General features: G+C 42.5%; 1 protein-coding gene across 8 annotated transcripts in view; it reads left to right on the forward strand.

The window, feature by feature from the left end:
* The window catches only part of GFRA1 (GDNF family receptor alpha 1), a 322,326-nt gene that overhangs the window by 134,485 nt on the left and 170,103 nt on the right, over window positions 1-17,738 (forward strand). For 3 of the 8 annotated variants that reach the window (XM_065552402.1, XM_065552401.1, XM_065552403.1), the window contains exons 4-6: window positions 4,419-4,676; window positions 5,644-5,946; window positions 7,234-7,317. In XM_065552402.1, coding sequence (XP_065408474.1) covers window positions 4,637-4,676; window positions 5,644-5,946; window positions 7,234-7,317 — 427 coding nt within the window. In that variant the 5' untranslated portion in view covers window positions 4,419-4,636. The other 5 variants (XM_065552408.1, XM_065552407.1, XM_065552405.1 and 2 more) reach the window with 5 other exon arrangements.

The following is a 17,738-nucleotide window of genomic DNA, read 5'->3' on the forward strand; positions in this document are numbered from 1 at the left end:
GTAAATAAGAACTCTAGGTGTAGCAAGAATTCAAAAAAGATTTAATCCTTTCTGTTACAGTGCAGAAATCCTTGTAATTTGCAACTAATTTTCTCATATCCACTGTCAAAGAGTCCATGTGAAGGGGAGTTAGATATTCAGAAAAAAATTATTTGGCACTGTGGCTTCTGGCTTGGCTTTGTTTTCAAAACATAGAGTTGGGCTGTTAAATCTGTTTGAAGTAATGGAATTTTAATCTTTTTCACCTTTCATGGGATGCTAGTTTTTCAGTGTTCACCAAAAAGATGTGAAAGAAAAGAACAGTACTTACAGAATATCTATAAAACTTTGAATGAACAAATTTCTAACTGGCTTTTGGGGGTTTCATAACCATGTCAATGACATCCTATATCTGACTTCTAACATTATTGTCAAATATAAATTCAATTTCAGCAAGACCCTCTAGAAAAGTATTCCCCGGAGAATCATTGCTCCTCTTATGTGGTTAAGTTACTCAGACCCATATCCACAAAGGCATTTAGGCACTTAACTAACATTGAAATCAATGGGAATTAGGTGTCTAAAGACCTTTGAAGATCTGGGCCTCAGCCTGTGGCTTCATGGTTTAGAACACCATCCAAGGTAAGCGGTTATTAGCTCAGAAGAGCCCTGTTACGTTATTTCTTATATATAAACCATGTAATACTGTTAAATATACTACATAATAGTAATATAGTATCAAGTTATTACATTTTTGTGGTGGTTTTGCAAATAGTGAGCCTGATTTTCTTCTCACCTGCACATATTTTACTCTGGTGTAAAATCTCTTTATTGAAGTTATTCTTGATTTATGCCAACATAAGTGATAGGTGAATCATGCCCACTATGTCGTAAGATATTTATACATATTATGTCATATGATAATGTCAAATTTGGAAATGAAAAGAATAAACCTCATCATCCAGTCCAATTTGTACTGAAACATTTGCAAGGCCAACTTGCTCCACTGTTTTAATTATCAACTGTTTCAATTATCAACTGTTTCAAAAGCTAGAAACAATCATTTGCTGAATATGATATTGTAAATGTCATTGCTAAGTTAGTGCACTTTAAATATTTTAAGGACTCTGAGATTTAGTGATAAATTAAAATACGAAGGGCTGAGAATTAAAAAAATCATATGTTATGACCATTTGTTCAGTATCATATTATTAATATACCTTTGTAAATTATGCAGAAGTTCATAGATTTTTCCCCTCACCTTGGAATAATATACATTTCTCACCTCTGAAATGTTAATCCTTTGTGACATAACAATTAGTTGCATTGTGACATCACAAAGATTATGAATTCATCTATGGAATAAGCAGCAGGGATGGAAGAGATTCTAGGGAATCAAGATTCCCTTTTCATGCAGATTTGCCTGTTTAAAAAAGAGCGATGGAAGAAAAAAATGGTAAAATTTCCTATTTAAAAATAATTCTGCCTCTGTTATATTTTCTGTATTTCCCAACATATGCCAGTGATTCTGAGCTTAATGTCAAAAAGTATCCTACAAAATTGTTATAAAATGGTCAGCTTGACTCACTTTCTTATAAAAAGAATCAACAAAATTCACCTTAAAGAAAAAAATATTCTTTAGACACATGGGAAACAAAGCTTGTTGTCAAAAATATGTAGAGAAGTATACTTATTGTTGTTGTTGGTGGTGTTTTTAATCTCAATTCCAAACAATGTATAAAAGTGGAGAAATATAAACACTTGAATCAGGTTTTGCTGTATATAAAAACTTGAGAAAATCTGGAAGCTAGCGGTATTTTAGCTTAATTACATTTTTGTTGGGTTTCTGGGGAACTCCATGTAGTAGCAACTGTGGGGAAACCACTAAATAGCTCTCTGTTTGAACCATCTGTCATGAATATGTGACATATGTTTGCTTTGTTTATTCAGGAGCCAAGTGTAAATTGATACACTGAACTAGAATTCTGCTCAAATGGTGGTATATGTGGACCCATCTAATAAACTTGTGTACACACAAATATCTGTAGATCTATGAAGTTTGCTAGTAATTTGCAGTTCATTGAAAGTGCTGCTGATTGTTTACATACTGTGCTATAACCAAACTAAGCACATTATATACAAGGGGAAGGTGGTGGGTGCAGGGACGGCTCTATGTATTTTGCCGCCCCAAGCAGGGCAGTCAGGAAGCCTTCGGCGGCATGCCTGCGGGAGGTCCGCCGGTCCCGCGCCTTCAGCGTACCCACCGCCAAATTGCCACCTCCCGCGGCTTGCCGCCCCAGGCACGCGCTTGATGGCGCTGGTGCCTGGAGCTGCCCCTGGGTGGGTGACTTTCCATTCTGTAAGTATCTGAGTTGTATCTGAATGTAGGAGGACCCCAATGTAAAAGGGAACTAAGCACTCTGCTCCTCTAAGGGTGCATCTACACTACAGGGGGGAGTCGATTTAAGATACGCAAATTCAGCTACGTGAATAGCGTAGCTGAATTCGACGTATCGCAGCCGACTTACCCCGTTGTGAGGACGGCGGCAAAATTGACTTCTGCGGCTTTCTGTCGGCGGCGCTTACTAGCACCTCCGCTGGTGGAGTAAGAGCGCCGATTTGGGGATCGATTGTCGCGTCCCAACAGGACGCGATAAATCGATCCCCGAGAGGTCGATTTCTACCCGCCGATTCAGGCGGGTAGTATAGACCTAGCCTAAGTAGCCTTTGTACTATAAAGAAGAAAAGTGCATTTTGATCACTTGATGATTGCCTGTTCTCTTCATTCCCTCCAAAACACCTGGCATCAGCCACTGTATAAAGATAGGATACTCGGCTAGATGGATCTTTGGTCTGAGCCAGCAGGGTCATTCTTATGTTACGTTTTTGTATTTTGTAATGAAATATTTAGTAGAGGGCCTTCTGGGCGTCGCTCTGGTTTAAAGCCCTATGCTTTAATCCCTTCATTTGCAGGTGGAGACTGCAAAAATAAGCCTGGGCTATATGAACAATCATGGCTTTCATATGGGAAGGTATGAGGTACCTACTCAAGCATGTCTTGCTTTCCTTTGGCAACCTATTTCTCATTCCCCTAGAGCCCAGGGCCCCCGAGGCTGACTGCAGGGGGGAGTTTTCCTCCTGAACAGTGGTGTGGAAAATAAGTTGCACGTTTTAACTTTTGAAGTGGCCAGGGTGGGAGCATGTATTTGAGATCGCAGCAGATGCTTGTTTAAGTAGGTCTCCTTGCTGAACCTTGTTGTTTGCTTCTTCCCGCAGCCTGTGGAAGGGAAGAGGGTGTGCGCCGCACTTAAAGGCGCTAACCCAAGTCCGGACTCCACGCTGGAGTCACGTCCAAAAGTTTCTTTTTCGGACAGCGGGGGGGAGCTGATTCGTGTGTGTGCAGAAGGAGGAGGCACCTTTCCGCAACCACCCCTCCCCCCCTTTGTGGGGGTGAGGGGAAGGAGTAGGAGGAAGAGGCAGCTTGGGGGTGGGGGAGGAGGTTTCTTCTCATCAAAGCGCAGTTAGGGTTCACCGAGGAACTCCCACCTTGCTGTCAGTAATTCATTACAAGTCAGGCAGAGGGGATCCGGAGCGGAAATTGTCCCGGCAGCTGCGTGTTCCGAATTCCTCCGGATTTACCCTTCTCTCGGGCGATACAAAACCAACCCCTGGGGCACAGCGCCTGGCTGGCACCTTTCCGTGTGTCTCGGGAGGCGAGGAGCGCTGGTAGTGACAGACTTGCTGAGGTCAGGGCCGGAGCAGCTGTCCCCGGCTGCTTTGATCATCGGGGGGCAACAACCCCCCCCCCAGCCAAACTTTCTGCAGAGTCCCCTCCTGGCCATGCACGGGTTTGCCTAACGCCTCTGATGGAGCCGCCTGGCAGCTGCACCTGCCCGGATATTATGACACCCAGCGCCGTGTGAGTGATCAATAACTCCGTCTGCTGCCTGCGTCGCCTTATTCAATAGAGGGGGCCCGTTGTGAGCGCATCCCAAAGCCCAGATAACCAGCGCGTCAGCTCTGAAGGCTCCCCAGCCGGGTCCCCTCACACCGCTCCCTCCGCCAAGGGAGAGACAAACACTCACAGCTTGCGGATTTTGAGGGTGGAGGTAGATTTCGGGGGGAGAGGCTCCCACTCAGGGTAGCCAGGAGCTGTGTAGACACCATGACTTGGAGTCGGCTGAGGCTCTCTGTGTAAGTGGAAAATCACTTACTTTGTGTTCAGTCTGGAGCAATCTTTGATGGAAGCCAGGCTGCGGGACTGGGGGGGGAAATCGCTTGGATTTTTTTTCTCCCCTCCCTGTTTCCGAGTCCCTCCCTGGGAAAAAAGTGCTGCCCACCCAAGGAGGCAACCGAATCTCCTACTCTGCCTCTGTCTGTCTCACCCGCACCGCGCGAGTGTCTCGCTCTCTCCTTGAAGTGACTGCTTGTGTTTTCAGGTTGCTCGGACCTGAAATCTAAGCGAATAATCTCAGCGTTCGCCCAGCTGCTGCAGCTGGTGATGTTATTGGTGAAGAGGAGGAGAGGGGGGTTTCTTTCAATTCGATGGATCTGAAATCAGAGTCTCTGGACCGCCGTTGTTTGGGAATATCTACATGCTGAGCCTCTTTGGGGTGGCGCATCAGCTCATCGGGGTGACCCATCTGAAGAGAACAAGATGTTTCTTGCTACCTTATACTTCGTTTTACCCTTAATGGGTAAGTTGCCGGCGTTTACATTGGCTCTCTTTACAGGGTTTCGTAAAGCAGAACGTTGCGTGTATGGGATCCGATGTCTGGTTTAAGGTGAACGGGGAAGTTGCCAGTAGTTTTGACGGATTTGAATGAGCACAGACCACATTTAAAGCTCTGTGATATTTAGCTACTGCCTGGATAGCCCGTTGTTAAATTGGGCTCTAGTGAGTTAGAGGAAAACTTTTCAATAGTCGCTTTTCAGCTTAATAACACTGTGGGTCGGGGTAGGGAGGGGGGTGTCATCCTGAGAAGAATGATTGATTGCATCGTTTACCTGAACGTGCCTTCCTGCTTGGTGGCGAATATTGTAACAAATACATGGTGTGTGTGTAGTGAGGAAGGGAAGGATTTTACTGGTGTTGGGGAGTGGAGAAGGGTGGCTCATATCGTTCGCTGTTTCCTTCTCCAAAAAAGCATCCTACGTGTCGAGAAATATGGGAACAAGGGGGGAAAACATAGCAAACAGCCTTTAAAAAATGACTTCAGTAAAAAGAGCTAGTATCAGTCGGCGAGGAGACTTCTCCGCTCTCGGGTTACGCATGAATGTAATTGAAATCACAGCAAAACCTTTATGGGAAGCCAGGGCGGATATTTAACCCCTCAGTGGAACATGGGAAGGGTTATTAATTAAAGGAAGGCTGATGTGAGGAACAGTGACTATTTTACCATGCACATTAACCCTCTATCCTTTCTGTGGACTTCCCGTAAAGACATTTGAAGGCGAGCCTTCCCCTTGAAACCCCATTTATCTTCCCAAACATTCAGAACAAGCTCCTGGCTTTGCCACGGGCTGAGCCAGCTGGCGAGCGGCTGCCTTTGGAAAGGGGTCGTGCGTGCCTTTTGTAAGGAGATGGGTTGCTCTCCCCAGGTTGGGCTGGCTCGGAGCCCAGTGTCTCAAAAAGAGGTTTTTTGTTGGTTTGTTTCTCTCTAGATGTACTTTTGTCCGCAGAAGTGAGCGGGCTGCCTGGCGGGGACCGTCTGGACTGCGTGCGAGCCAGCGATCAGTGTCTCAAGGAGCAGAGCTGTAGTACTAAATACAGGACACTGAGGCAGTGTGTAGCCGGCAAAGAGAGCAACTTCAGCCGGGCGACAGGCCTGGAGGCGAAAGACGAGTGCAAAAGCGCCATGGAGGCGCTCAAGCAGAAATCTCTTTACAACTGCCGCTGCAAGAGGGGCATGAAGAAGGAGAAAAACTGCCTGCGCATTTACTGGAGCATGTACCAAAGCTTACAGGGTACGTTGCGAAACCCAGAAACAGTCCACTCCCCAAACGCAGGGTGGTTTCCCAGCCCCTCTCAGCCGCAGCTAGCCACCACCGCGCAGACTAAACGGAGGGGCTGACCTCATAATTCACATTGTGCTCTTCAGCTGCAAACTGAGGATCTTTCATCCGACTCAGGAACAGCTGCTGCTGCAGTCTCCCGTTGTTGGGCAATCCACAATAAGGGTTTCCGCCAGAGGACCCATGTTGACCTTTCTAAACCAAAGTCAAAAGATTAGGGCATTAGCAAGTGCCAAAGCTCAGGAACAATCAATTTGTGACTTCGCCCTAACTGAGGAGTTTAAACACTTGTTAACTAGATCTCACTTCACAGGGACACGGGGGGGAACTAATTAATTAGCTCCTGGGTGTAAGATAAAAGTAGTGTTTATTTTTAAAAAGGCCCGTTCTATTTACCAACAGGATACAGCTATGTGAAAGAGGATTTGGTACTTTCATAGCATGCAGAGGAGAGAGTTGCAAATGGCATGCCAGTGTTAAATGATAAGGTTGACTTTATACCCATTAAAGTCCTTGTCCCATTGAGTCTACTTGGAACAGAATCAGCTCCTTAGGTAATATTGCTATGTATCACCGGCCCGGATTTTGCATTGCTGAAGAACCCCAAATGCCTGCTGAATTCAGTGGAAGTTTAGGCCCACAAAAAATACAGGATGAGGCCCTAGTTTGTCTCAAACATCCATTCTGAAGGTGCTTCCAGCATTCTATTGCTCCCTGGAAGCCATACAGTATGTATGCATTAGCCAATGAAAATGTCAGTTGGAATATTTTAATGGATTAATATGTCTCTTTGCTCCAACTTTCATAATAAAGTACAGTTGCTACATTATAAATCAGTTTCCTTCCCAACTGTTTTTTATTAAAAACACTTCTGCTCTTTCTCTTCCAATAATGAGTTGATGTGAGTAAGAAACTTCCTTTTCCCCTCCCCCCATCTCTTTTCCCTCTGGCACCTAAAGATCGGCAGTACTTGTGATGTCACAGACTGCCTCTTCTGATTTGTGACTTCATTCCATGCTGGAGGAGGGGAGGGAGTTAATGGCAAGAAATACTTCTTTCTTTCAAGTGTTTCCATCCTCTCCCTTGGGGAGAGAAATTCCCATGAACAATAAATGGGAAGCACCTTGTAATATTAGAGTGGTTTTCTTTTTAGAATAAAAATAATACCATCATGTGAAGTAACAAAATCTTACCCCAAAATAATGTGTAAAAGAAACCCAAATCTTTTGTTGTCTTTAGGAAATGACTTGCTTGAAGATTCCCCCTATGAACCAGTTAACAGCAGATTATCAGACATATTTAGGCTAGCACCAATCGTATCAGGTAAGCAGATTTAAAATTCTTTAACTGAAACGTGACTACAAGCTACTTCTGTCAAGTTTGGTCTACGTGAGTTTTCTTAGTTTATGGAGTAATCCTCTTCTGTAACTACAGAGCAATGTGATTGCTTTCTGGATCTGGGCAAGTCAAGATATGGTTACGGTTCCAAAGTATTTGGAAAAATACTAAAATTGAAGAGGGTAATTCCCCGCACCCCCTTTGTTTTAGCTCTTGTTTTCAGAAATTGACTAATTTACCTGTAGGTGGCAATCTGATTCCCTGTGTTTGTAATTTACAATACAATGCCTTGTTGGAAATGTGGCTATGTAAGTTACCTCCCATTCACATTAAGGGAGATGATGAGAGTGTCTTATTATTTTATACCTTTGTGTTTAAAGAAGATGTTTTAGGATTAAGAATGGTCTCTTTTGGTTGAATTAACTTAGTTTTTAAAGAGCCTTTCATAGTAGTTTTGCTTTGGAAAAAATCTGCTGTGTAGTTACCTCGAGCATTTTCTTGTACCATTCAGACTATATTGTTTGTGTTTTCAGACTTAAAATATTTTTGGTCCCAAACTAATATAATTTATTGGAACAGTGGATTTTAGACAGTGAGATGTGTTACAGAAAGAAGTCATTTTACTTGTTTCTAGTTTCCAAAATGTCCTGTAAGGATGTGGTCTGTATAAAATACCTTCAATTATGTAGCTTATTGAATGTAGTACAGTATCACATATAATTTATATACAGTGTAAACAGTTAATCTTGCAGTTAACTGCATGGTTAAGGAAAACAGCTTTGTTAATCACACTTTGAAAGAGAAAAGGTCTAAGGAACCAGAGCAACAAGAAACTTGGGGTGATATTTTGAAAGAGCCTAAGTCCCATTTTCAAAGGTGACTTGGGAAGAATAAAATTTTCAGCAGTGTTTAAGTAAGTTAGGAGCCCAAGTCTCAATGAAAGTGAGTGGATTTTAGGTTCTTAAGTGTCTAAGGGCCAGAATTTTAAAGATATTTAGGTGCCTTAAGATGCAGATACGTACCTACACACTTTTGAAAATCCCACTAGGTGTCCAAATTCAGATTTAGGTACCTAAATATATTTAAAAGTCTAGTCCTGAGTTACTTTTGAAAATATGATTAGGTGTCTAAATCACTTAGATGCTTTTGAAAAAAATTGCTCTTGGTCTAGAAAGCTAATGGTAGGAGAGACCATAGGGACAGGAGACAACAGATGCAAAGCCATTTCATTTTGGCGTTCTGGCTGCAAGCCACCTAAACTCTGCTCTTAAAATTTATGGTTGATCTACTTAAGACCAAATTTTGATCTACCTTGAAATTCTTCTGATCTGAACGGAAATGTCTTTTGTTACAATTTTTCTTTTTTCGATACACTGTTTCTTTGCCAAGGTAGTTTTTAAAAATGTGTTAGATTCCTCAGCTGCTCTGCAACAACAAATTATATACACTGTCCCAACAGCTGTAATGATTCCTACAGCCATCATGTATGATCGTGGTGCATAGGCTGAGTCTGAATCCTTGTGTACTTAAAATTCCCATTATCTCCAGTGGGAGTTTTTGGGTGTGTAAGGATTGCAAAATTAGATCCAGAGAAGTAAACAAAATTTGAGTTGCATTGTCTTCTATTTCATTACATATAGAGGGAAAAATGCCAATATTTAGTAAATGTTTAAGGAAAAATTAGTAGGAAATATTTGTGTTGTTAAGATTATGATTTCTATTGTATATTATACCTTTTTGAAGCCTTATATAACTTTTTTCATATGTCTGCATTTAACCAGGGTAACAGAATTTATACAGGATTCTCAGATCTTGATTGTTTTCTTTTTTTTCTGATTTGTATTAGCAGAGTTGCCTGTAAGCAAGGTTTTCATATCTCGTCTTCTGCCAAACCTGGTCAGTTTTTATGTGAAATATAATTAGGTTCATATTCACCTTCATCAGGTTTATGTGGCTATCAATTGAAGGCAGAAAAGTTTGGCCCTGTAGCTTTTATAACTTATTTTTTGAGGATACAGACTAACACGGCTGCTACCCTGAAACTTATTTTTGTGTGTTTCTACATGTGCTTGTTACTTAGTGTACAGTCCAGAACAAGCTTTTTAGTCACTTATCAGAAAAAATTATTATGACTTTATACATTATTTCTATTTTACAAGACATGGACAATAAACAAAAGTTTGGTTGAAAATGAATGGTCAATACACTTTATCCAGCATGTGCACGCCTAAGAAATGGAAGTGAGGTTTTTTTTTTTTTTTAAGCACTTAACCTAATTATCAGTATTAGTCTCATATTACATAACCCAGGAATGATTTTAATTTGTCCATTCTGTATTTTGTTTTCGGTAGGCAATTTCCATAGTGTTGTGTTCTCTAAACCACGTGGTGTTGTCAAACATTAAAATATTAAAGTAAAATGAAGAACTTCTTTTAGTAGGGTCTGTTACACTTGGTTTAGTTACTGTATGAATAATATTCAATCTGAAAAATGTCACCAATGTAAAAAACTAAAAAATCCCAATTATTTTTAGTAATCCATTTATTTGTTTATGGACCCAAAGGGTCTCTCATTGAGATGAAATCCACGACAACTAAATTTTGCATTTGTACCTCTAATTAACCTGCAAAGAAGGCCTGCATTCTTCAAAAATAAAAAGGGTAAAGTGGAGAAGTGGGCTCAGTGTTAGTTGCAGTTGAATTAAATTAACTTTTTTTCCCCACAAGTCCCTTCCTTAAAAGGGAGCCTATGACACACCATCCTCCTAACTCCAGGCCTGTGACTCTCCTCGCAATTTAAGGCCAGTACCATCTGACCTTTATAGAGCCAGACCTCAGATTTGTCAGCCATTGTTGTCACAATGTGAGCATGCAGCAGAACCTGAGCCTTGGTGTTGGGATCATGTAGGTTTGTTTTAGTAATCGTATCCAGTTCTGCAGCTTCTCTATTTCAGTTGTGAAATGCATGCTAAGATTAGGGTGACCACCTGTCCCTAATTGGATGGAACAGTCCTGAAATGTAAATTTCTAGTCCCAGTCGTGGGTTGAATGACGCCGGGACAGCATTTGTCCTGGATTCCCTGCGTGCCTGCATGAGGCTCAGGGGCAGTGCCAGCCTCTTCCTGGTGTGTGTGTTTGGGGGGGGTAAGCACTCAGGTGGGCCTGGGCCCCCTGGCCATGAGGCCTCCACACTAGGCCAGAAGCCTGGCAGTAGTAAGAGCCACCAAGAGAGCCCGGGCCGCTGCGGGGAGCCCTGGACTCTTCACCTGCCCTGGGCACTGCTCCCCGAGGAATGGGGACATGGGTCGCGGCTGCTCTTGGGCATCCCAGCCTGCTGCCCAGGGCAGATGAAGGGTCCAGGGCGCTCTGCACAGTGGCCTGAGCCTGGGTGGCTCTGGCTTCCAGGGGGTGGCGCTGGGGGAAGAGGAGGGGCAGGAGGTGGGGCTATTGCGTGTGTCTCGGTTTTGCATTTTGAAAAGGTGGTCACCCTAGCTAAGACACAACTCTGTAAATTATCCTAAGACCTGGGTGCCTTTTTCAGATAATAGCATGTAGTTAATTTAAGGGTTTCATTAAAATCCGTGGTTTTTGGCAAAACCATAACTGCTTTTGAGAGACAACACCTTTTGGGACATTTATCTCTATTACAACTATAGTGAATATACAAATCAATTGATTAGGTTTTTGGAGATTAGCTTTAAATCCATTAACCTCCATGCTTCAAGTGTGATCTTTCATTAGTATCTCAAATGTTTAACTTATTTAAAATTCAGCGATTTCATCATCAACACAGAACAATTTGGCCTTCAACATGCGATGACGAGTAACCCACCCCTTAAAATGGCATTTGACATTGTTCCTTACAACTGGAAATATAAACTCAAAAGTAAATATTATAATTTTTGTATTCATAAAAGCATAACTATGTATAGTTGAAGAAATATTTACAAAAGAGATGATTTCTGAAATGCATCATTCACTTCAGCACAAAATAGAGCGCCATTGAAGCAGAACAAAACACCTAGGGCCATTTCTGTGAAGTGGTGTAAACAGAATACATAATGGCAAATAGAAGAATATTTAATTCTACTCCTTCAGATGACCTAATGTTATACACACAATATTAAACTCGACTCGTGAGTTGAATGGTTAATCACAAACTCATTACTTTGTTCATATTTGTATATTCTTTCTCATTTATCCATTACTTTTGGAAACATATACTGATTTGCTGCATGAGGCACATTCTACAACAGTGGTTCTTAAACCATTCATGGTCCAGGGAGAATTTGCTGGTGGCTTGTGGAGAATTGGTTGGTCACATTCTTCTGGCTCCTTATTGTTTCCATTTGTTAAATCACATTCAAAGACCCCCTAAAAATAAATAAATACTTTCCTAATGTTGCTTTTTCATATAACTGATTGCTGTAGTTGCAACATGAATGTTACAGAAGTTACAACATACATTAGAGCAGTGGTTCTCAAACTTCATTGCACCCGCAACCCCCTTCTGACAACAAAAATTACTACATGACCCCTGGAGGAAGCACTGAAGCCTGAGCCCACCCAAGTAGGGGGGCCAAAGCCCGAGCTCCACTGCCCTGGGTGGGCGAGCCGGTTAAAGTTGAAGCCCCAGGGCTTCACCTCTGGGTGGGGGGCCTGTAACCTGAGTCCAGCCATCCAGGACTGAAAATCTTGGGCTTCAGTTTTGGCCCAGGGACCCCAGCAAGTCTAACGCCATCCCTGGTGACCCCATTGAAATGGGGTTGCGACTAACTTTGGGTCCCAACCCACAGTTTGAGAACTGATTCATAGAAACCTTCCCTCTAATGCAGCGATCTTTTATAAGACATGGGACCCACTGTGTAAAGGTTTGAGAACTTTCTGTTGTAAAAGATGTCTAGAAGTTTGTACTTTGACAAACATGGTGTTTTTTATAATTTATTATAGTATTTTTTACATAAACTTATAGATTTATAAAAGTGGAATTTAGGAGACAGCATATTATGCTCCAATAAGAATCCTTAAATTCTATATCATCAACATAGCATGTAAAGTTTACATGTTTGATTTGCATAGTGAATAAGCTGTAAGTACAAATAAAGCAAATTATTTTCAGTAAGAGATGGTCATCTAATGTATTAAGAAGCATAGGGTTATAAAAATGGGAAGTACTGGAGTTATCGCATTAATTTATGCACATCAGTGAGATAGTTTAATAATCATCTCATGTACACTTGTAACTTGAGAATGTTTAAGTATTTTATAGTGGTAGGTTAGACTCTGGCTCTCCTTCCCCCTGATGGTAGCATAGGGAATCAAACACAGGAGGGACTGGGGTTTGAACAGAGAAGAGAGAGTGGGTTGGGGGGCATTCTCCCTCCAATCCCATGAGCTTCAGAAGCCCCTTTCAAGATATCGTGTGTGGCTGGGATTCCCAGGTGAGTATGTCAGTGATGAGAGAGGAGAAAATACACTGCAATACACTTCCCTCCGGACCTGGTGGAATTCCATCAGGAAATCCACACACGAGTTAATGCTGCTATGAGCATTAACAGCAATAAAGAGACAAGGTGGGTGATGTAGTGAGAGACTTTCTCTGTTGGATCATATGAACTGGAACCATAAACTCCCTGAACATTAAATCTCACCAAATGAGGGTTAATCCATCCTCATCATCATATCCACTCATTATACTCCACGCCCGAACATAGCCACTTTATGAACTTCATACCCTCATATCTCATGTCTGTACTTTGACCCATCAACCTTTTACCCCCAATCGGGGATAGTGCAGATTATGTATTCCTCATGCCACCCAATCTTAAACCAAATTTTGCACCCTCGATAATCTGTACATTATTCCCTGATAACCAGAAACTTCTATGCTTAAACTCTGTACCGTTCACTTTTTTTTTTAAACATCATCTTAATAAAATTTCTTATTGAACCAACTTCCGATGGTGAGAGAGACAAGCCTTCCAGCTACGCAGAGCTCTTCTTCCTGTCTGAGAAAGGTACTACAGGGGTGTTAACAGGCCACTTCCCCTTGAATGGTCCCTTAGAATTTGTGCTAACTGCTGTTTAGCTGTGACACCTTTAGTGCCTTTCCTTGACCTGAAGATGTGTCTCTCACCAACAGAAGTTGGTCCAGTAAAACATATTACTCATCCACCTTGTCTCTCTAATATCCTGGGACCAACATGGCTACACACTGCATACATTAACAGCAATAACAGACAGACTCATACTCTTCTCCCCATATATTTTTACCCTTCTCAGAGGTGCAGTAGAACACGTGGTAGAAAAGGGTCTGAAGCTATGTGGCTTCCTTAGAAGACCTGCTTCCATCAAAGGAAGAGCAGAGTGGATCTTCATATGAATTTCCTGGTGCATTAAACACAAAAGGAAACAAGTTTAAAGCTTCATAGGGTTTCTATATCTCGCCCTTTCTCCCTCTGTAAGATCAGGATTCCCAGCCTACAGATGGGAGAATTGAGAGGAAGTGCCATCAGGTGAACTCCATAGAAAGTCCAGCATTGCTTTTCCCAATTTTCAAAATCATGACTGATTTCTTCCTACCCTCCCACCAACATTTTAATATGTTTGAGTCCATTCTCCCTGACCCCACATTTCATGGTAATTCTTGTAACAATGTAAGTTAAGTGTATCCATTGAAGGAAGAAGATGCATCTTACTTGTAATCATTATTGTTTTACACTCTTTCTCTACTAGGCAATCTTCTTTCCTTTTATATAAGCCCCACATTGCATCTTTCTTCTTTTTTGTCAGAAAAGATGAGTTAGTTTCTGTACCCTAGCCAATGTGACGCTTTCTCCTTTTGGGTTGTGGTGTATGAATTAACGGCTTTTCCTAGTGACTTAATATTGTATGACGTACCCAAATCCTACAGCCTAGGGCCTTTAATCCTGGGTCCATTTCTAAATGTGTATGTATGTGTACACACATCAAATATTATATACTTTCTCTTATTTAACATTACCTGGTCTTTTTGAGAAATCTCTATAAGAATATTTGAGATTCATTGTATTTTAAAAATAAGTATGTTTATGGTAAATTTTTATATGTTGGTATGGTAAATATTAATAATTAAGTTTATTGATTTCCTGTTGTCTTTTATACTGTTGCTTTTTTTAATTTTAAAAGATGAGACATTTCATATTAGAGTTACTTTCACCCAGTTTCAGATACAGTGGATCAGATCTTATTATGTTAATAGGAGTCTTGCAATTTATTTCTCAGGGAACAGGCATAGTACATCATCATTTTTTAATTGATTATGTTTCCTACTGTAATTTTTTTGGCCTGAGTCCTTTTTTGATGTGCATAGAGGTCTTTTGGGTTTTGAGCACCATAAAAATAAGAATGCATTATTAATTATGATTGTACTTGTATGATCACAATACATAATTGTATTTTTATGTGTGAGATGATTTTTGTATTAATCAGAGTAATAGTCCCTGAGCCAGTGTGATGTTGGTTACACTGGTATAAATCTGAACTAACTCTTTTGTCTCCAGTGAAGTTTTGTGGCTGTTTTCCCTGTCCAAGAAAAAAGCAGGAATCTATTTTAGTGGCATTTAACACAGGAAAAATAGTTTTTTAAAAAAAAGCTAATATGAAAATATACAATGTCATTTCTGTCTGCACATTTGCTTTGCAGAGACAAGGTTTGATTCCATTGAGATTGCAAGGTATCGAGGGTGCATAAATACTAGTTGCTGAATCTTTCTTCTCCTTTCTGTAATCAGATTGGACCATATATAAAAGAAAATCATGTTGGTGATTGTTGACTCTGAAGCTCTTTGAGTTTCCTATTTTGTGTTTTCCCCATAGGATGAATCTGACTCTGACATGGGAATTAAGTACTCTTCTGAAGTGGCGGGCTGGCCAACATAGGGTCTACTCCTATTCCCATTGATCTCTGTAGAAGCAGAAGGGGCTGTCTTTCCCAGTTATTACTCATCCAGTGCTTATGGGGCAGGTAGATTCTTCTCCCTACCAAGAGTCCAGCCTAATGGTGGTGTATCCATGAACCTAATACACCACAGGAGGTAACACAAAGGCAATTAATAAGGAGAGGGAACCTCTGGCAACATAGCAGAGAGTCTGTGCAGGTAGACGCAGCATCTTAATGTATGCTGAGGAGAAATGTTTTTTAGGGACTGTTTTTATGGGGCCTCTAAGGAGAACATTTTGGGAGGGCCAGTTGAGAGGCAAACATAGCCAGAGGTTCTGCATACAAGGTGGAAATCCTTGCAAAGTGCCACATCCTCTCTTTTCCATACCCAGGTATAGTAGCTGTTTGCTGGCTTCATAGAAGCAATGGGCCTTACAAAACTTCTTCTGTCCCCTTAATGCTTCACCTAAATCTTCCAAGAAAAGCTTGTTTACTCAGCCTTTGTATGGTGGACAAGGCATCACTCTAACATGTTAGTCAGTATTCTCTTTTGCCCAAAAGACTATCAAATAGTTTCTAAATTGAAATGTCTATTTTATAATCATAAAGTGTCTCTTACTGGTATGTTTTAAATTATATTGGAAAATTCGTACTCTAAATTATTCTTGTCAGCCCAATTCCAAACTGAGAATTCTTCATACACTTTTTACACCCTTTTTTTGGTTAAGGGCTGGATTGTCTGGTTTTGCTGAAAGAATGACAGGAGATATTAGATATGGGTTTAATCAGGCTGCAACTTTATTATTAGATGTCTGGGACTAACCCAGCAGATAAAATGTGTAGTGCAGGTGAAACCCCCACAATTAACCGGGGGGGGGGAGTGCTTTTACTAGTTCTCCTCCTCCTCCTCCCTCTCCCCCCCACCTTTCCGTTCATGTTCCTTCAGCAGATTCACGGCCGGGAAACTCCAATTCTAGCCAATTTTGGGAGGCTTCCACCAGCTCCCGCTTCTCTTCATTGATGTGGGGGAGGGATAGCTCAGTGGTTTGTGCATTGGCCTGCTATACCCAGGGTTGTGAGTTCAATCCTTGAGGGGGCTATTTAGGGATCTGGGGCAAAAATCTATCTAGGGATTGGTCCTGCTTTGAGCAGGGGTTTAGATTAGATGACATCCTGAGGTCCTTTCCAACCCTGATATTCTATGTCCTCCAACAATTGCCTTGCTGGGACCTTACCAACCATCCCCCCTCATTGGGGTTAAGGTGGATTATAATGACGGGGGGTTGACTCAAGCACCATTCCTTTTCCAAGCCATTAATCCGTTCTTTTGTGCCTTAATTTATGGAGTACCTGCACTGAACATTCGCTGTACACTTAAATAAAGAGTTGTGACATATGGCCTACCGCCCGTTATGCTATGGATAAACAGAGCCCACCTGAACCTGCTGCGAGGAAGGTGGAAAAAAAACCCCAACTGCACCTGGCCAATATGGTGGTAAGTACAGGTGCCAACTTTCCTTGACGCCCGTGGATGCTCGCGCTCCCCCGCCTCTGCTCTGACTCCTCCCCCTCCCTGCCTCTATTGGACCACTCCCCAAATCCCCGCCCCAACCCTGCCTCTTCCCTGAGCCCCTGCCACGTTCCTCCTCCTCCCCTTTCCTCCCAGCACTTGCTGCGCGAAACAGTTGTTTCACGGCGCAAGTGCTGGGGGGGGTGGGAGGAAGCAAGACGCGGCGGTGCGCTCAGGGGAGGAGGCAGAGGCAGAGCAGAGGCAGAGGTGATCTGGGGCAGAGGGACGGGTCGGGGAGCTGCCAGTGGGTGCAGAGCACCCACCAATTTTTCCCCGTGGGTGCTCCAGCCCCGGAGCACCCATGGAGTTGGCGCCTATGGTGGTAAGGAAAAAATTCCTTCCCAGCCCCCTTTAATGGGGCGGCTAGCGTAATGCCCACAGCAGATATAGCTAAACACCCGGCATATTTCTGACCTAAATAGGGAGGGAGAGTGGGTGTTGCCCAACCTGTTCCAAGTGATGAGAGGAGGGGCCAGGCCCAGGCTGACCTTTTTAATCCCCTCATTCCTAGGTGGTGAGTCATCCACCATGCTGACTGCTTTTCCAGCAGTTTTATGTCTCATCTCCTGCCCCGAAGCCAGAAAGCATTGCCCTCTTCTCCTAGCTGGCCAGCCAGATGACCCTCCACCCCCAAAGACCTTGCTTAAAGTGCACGGCGGTGATTCTCTCACTTTTATTCATGTTGAATAGTACCTTCCTCCACAAGTAGTCCCACTGATTTCAGTGGTATTATTTGGAGAGTGAGACAGAGGAAGGGACTAGAGGAGTGAGTGAGACAGTCATCCCAAGGTCTCTGCTCACAGAAGCAATTTTAGATTGGCACAGGGCTTCTAGCAACAAAGACCTCAGCAAGAAGGATGGTGTGGCACAAGGTGTCTGCAGGCTGTGCTCTGTTGTGGGGACAGGCAAGCAGCCA

Source organism: Chrysemys picta, chromosome 7, assembly GCF_011386835.1.
Source record: "Chrysemys picta bellii isolate R12L10 chromosome 7, ASM1138683v2, whole genome shotgun sequence".
NCBI lineage: Eukaryota > Metazoa > Chordata > Testudines > Emydidae > Chrysemys > Chrysemys picta.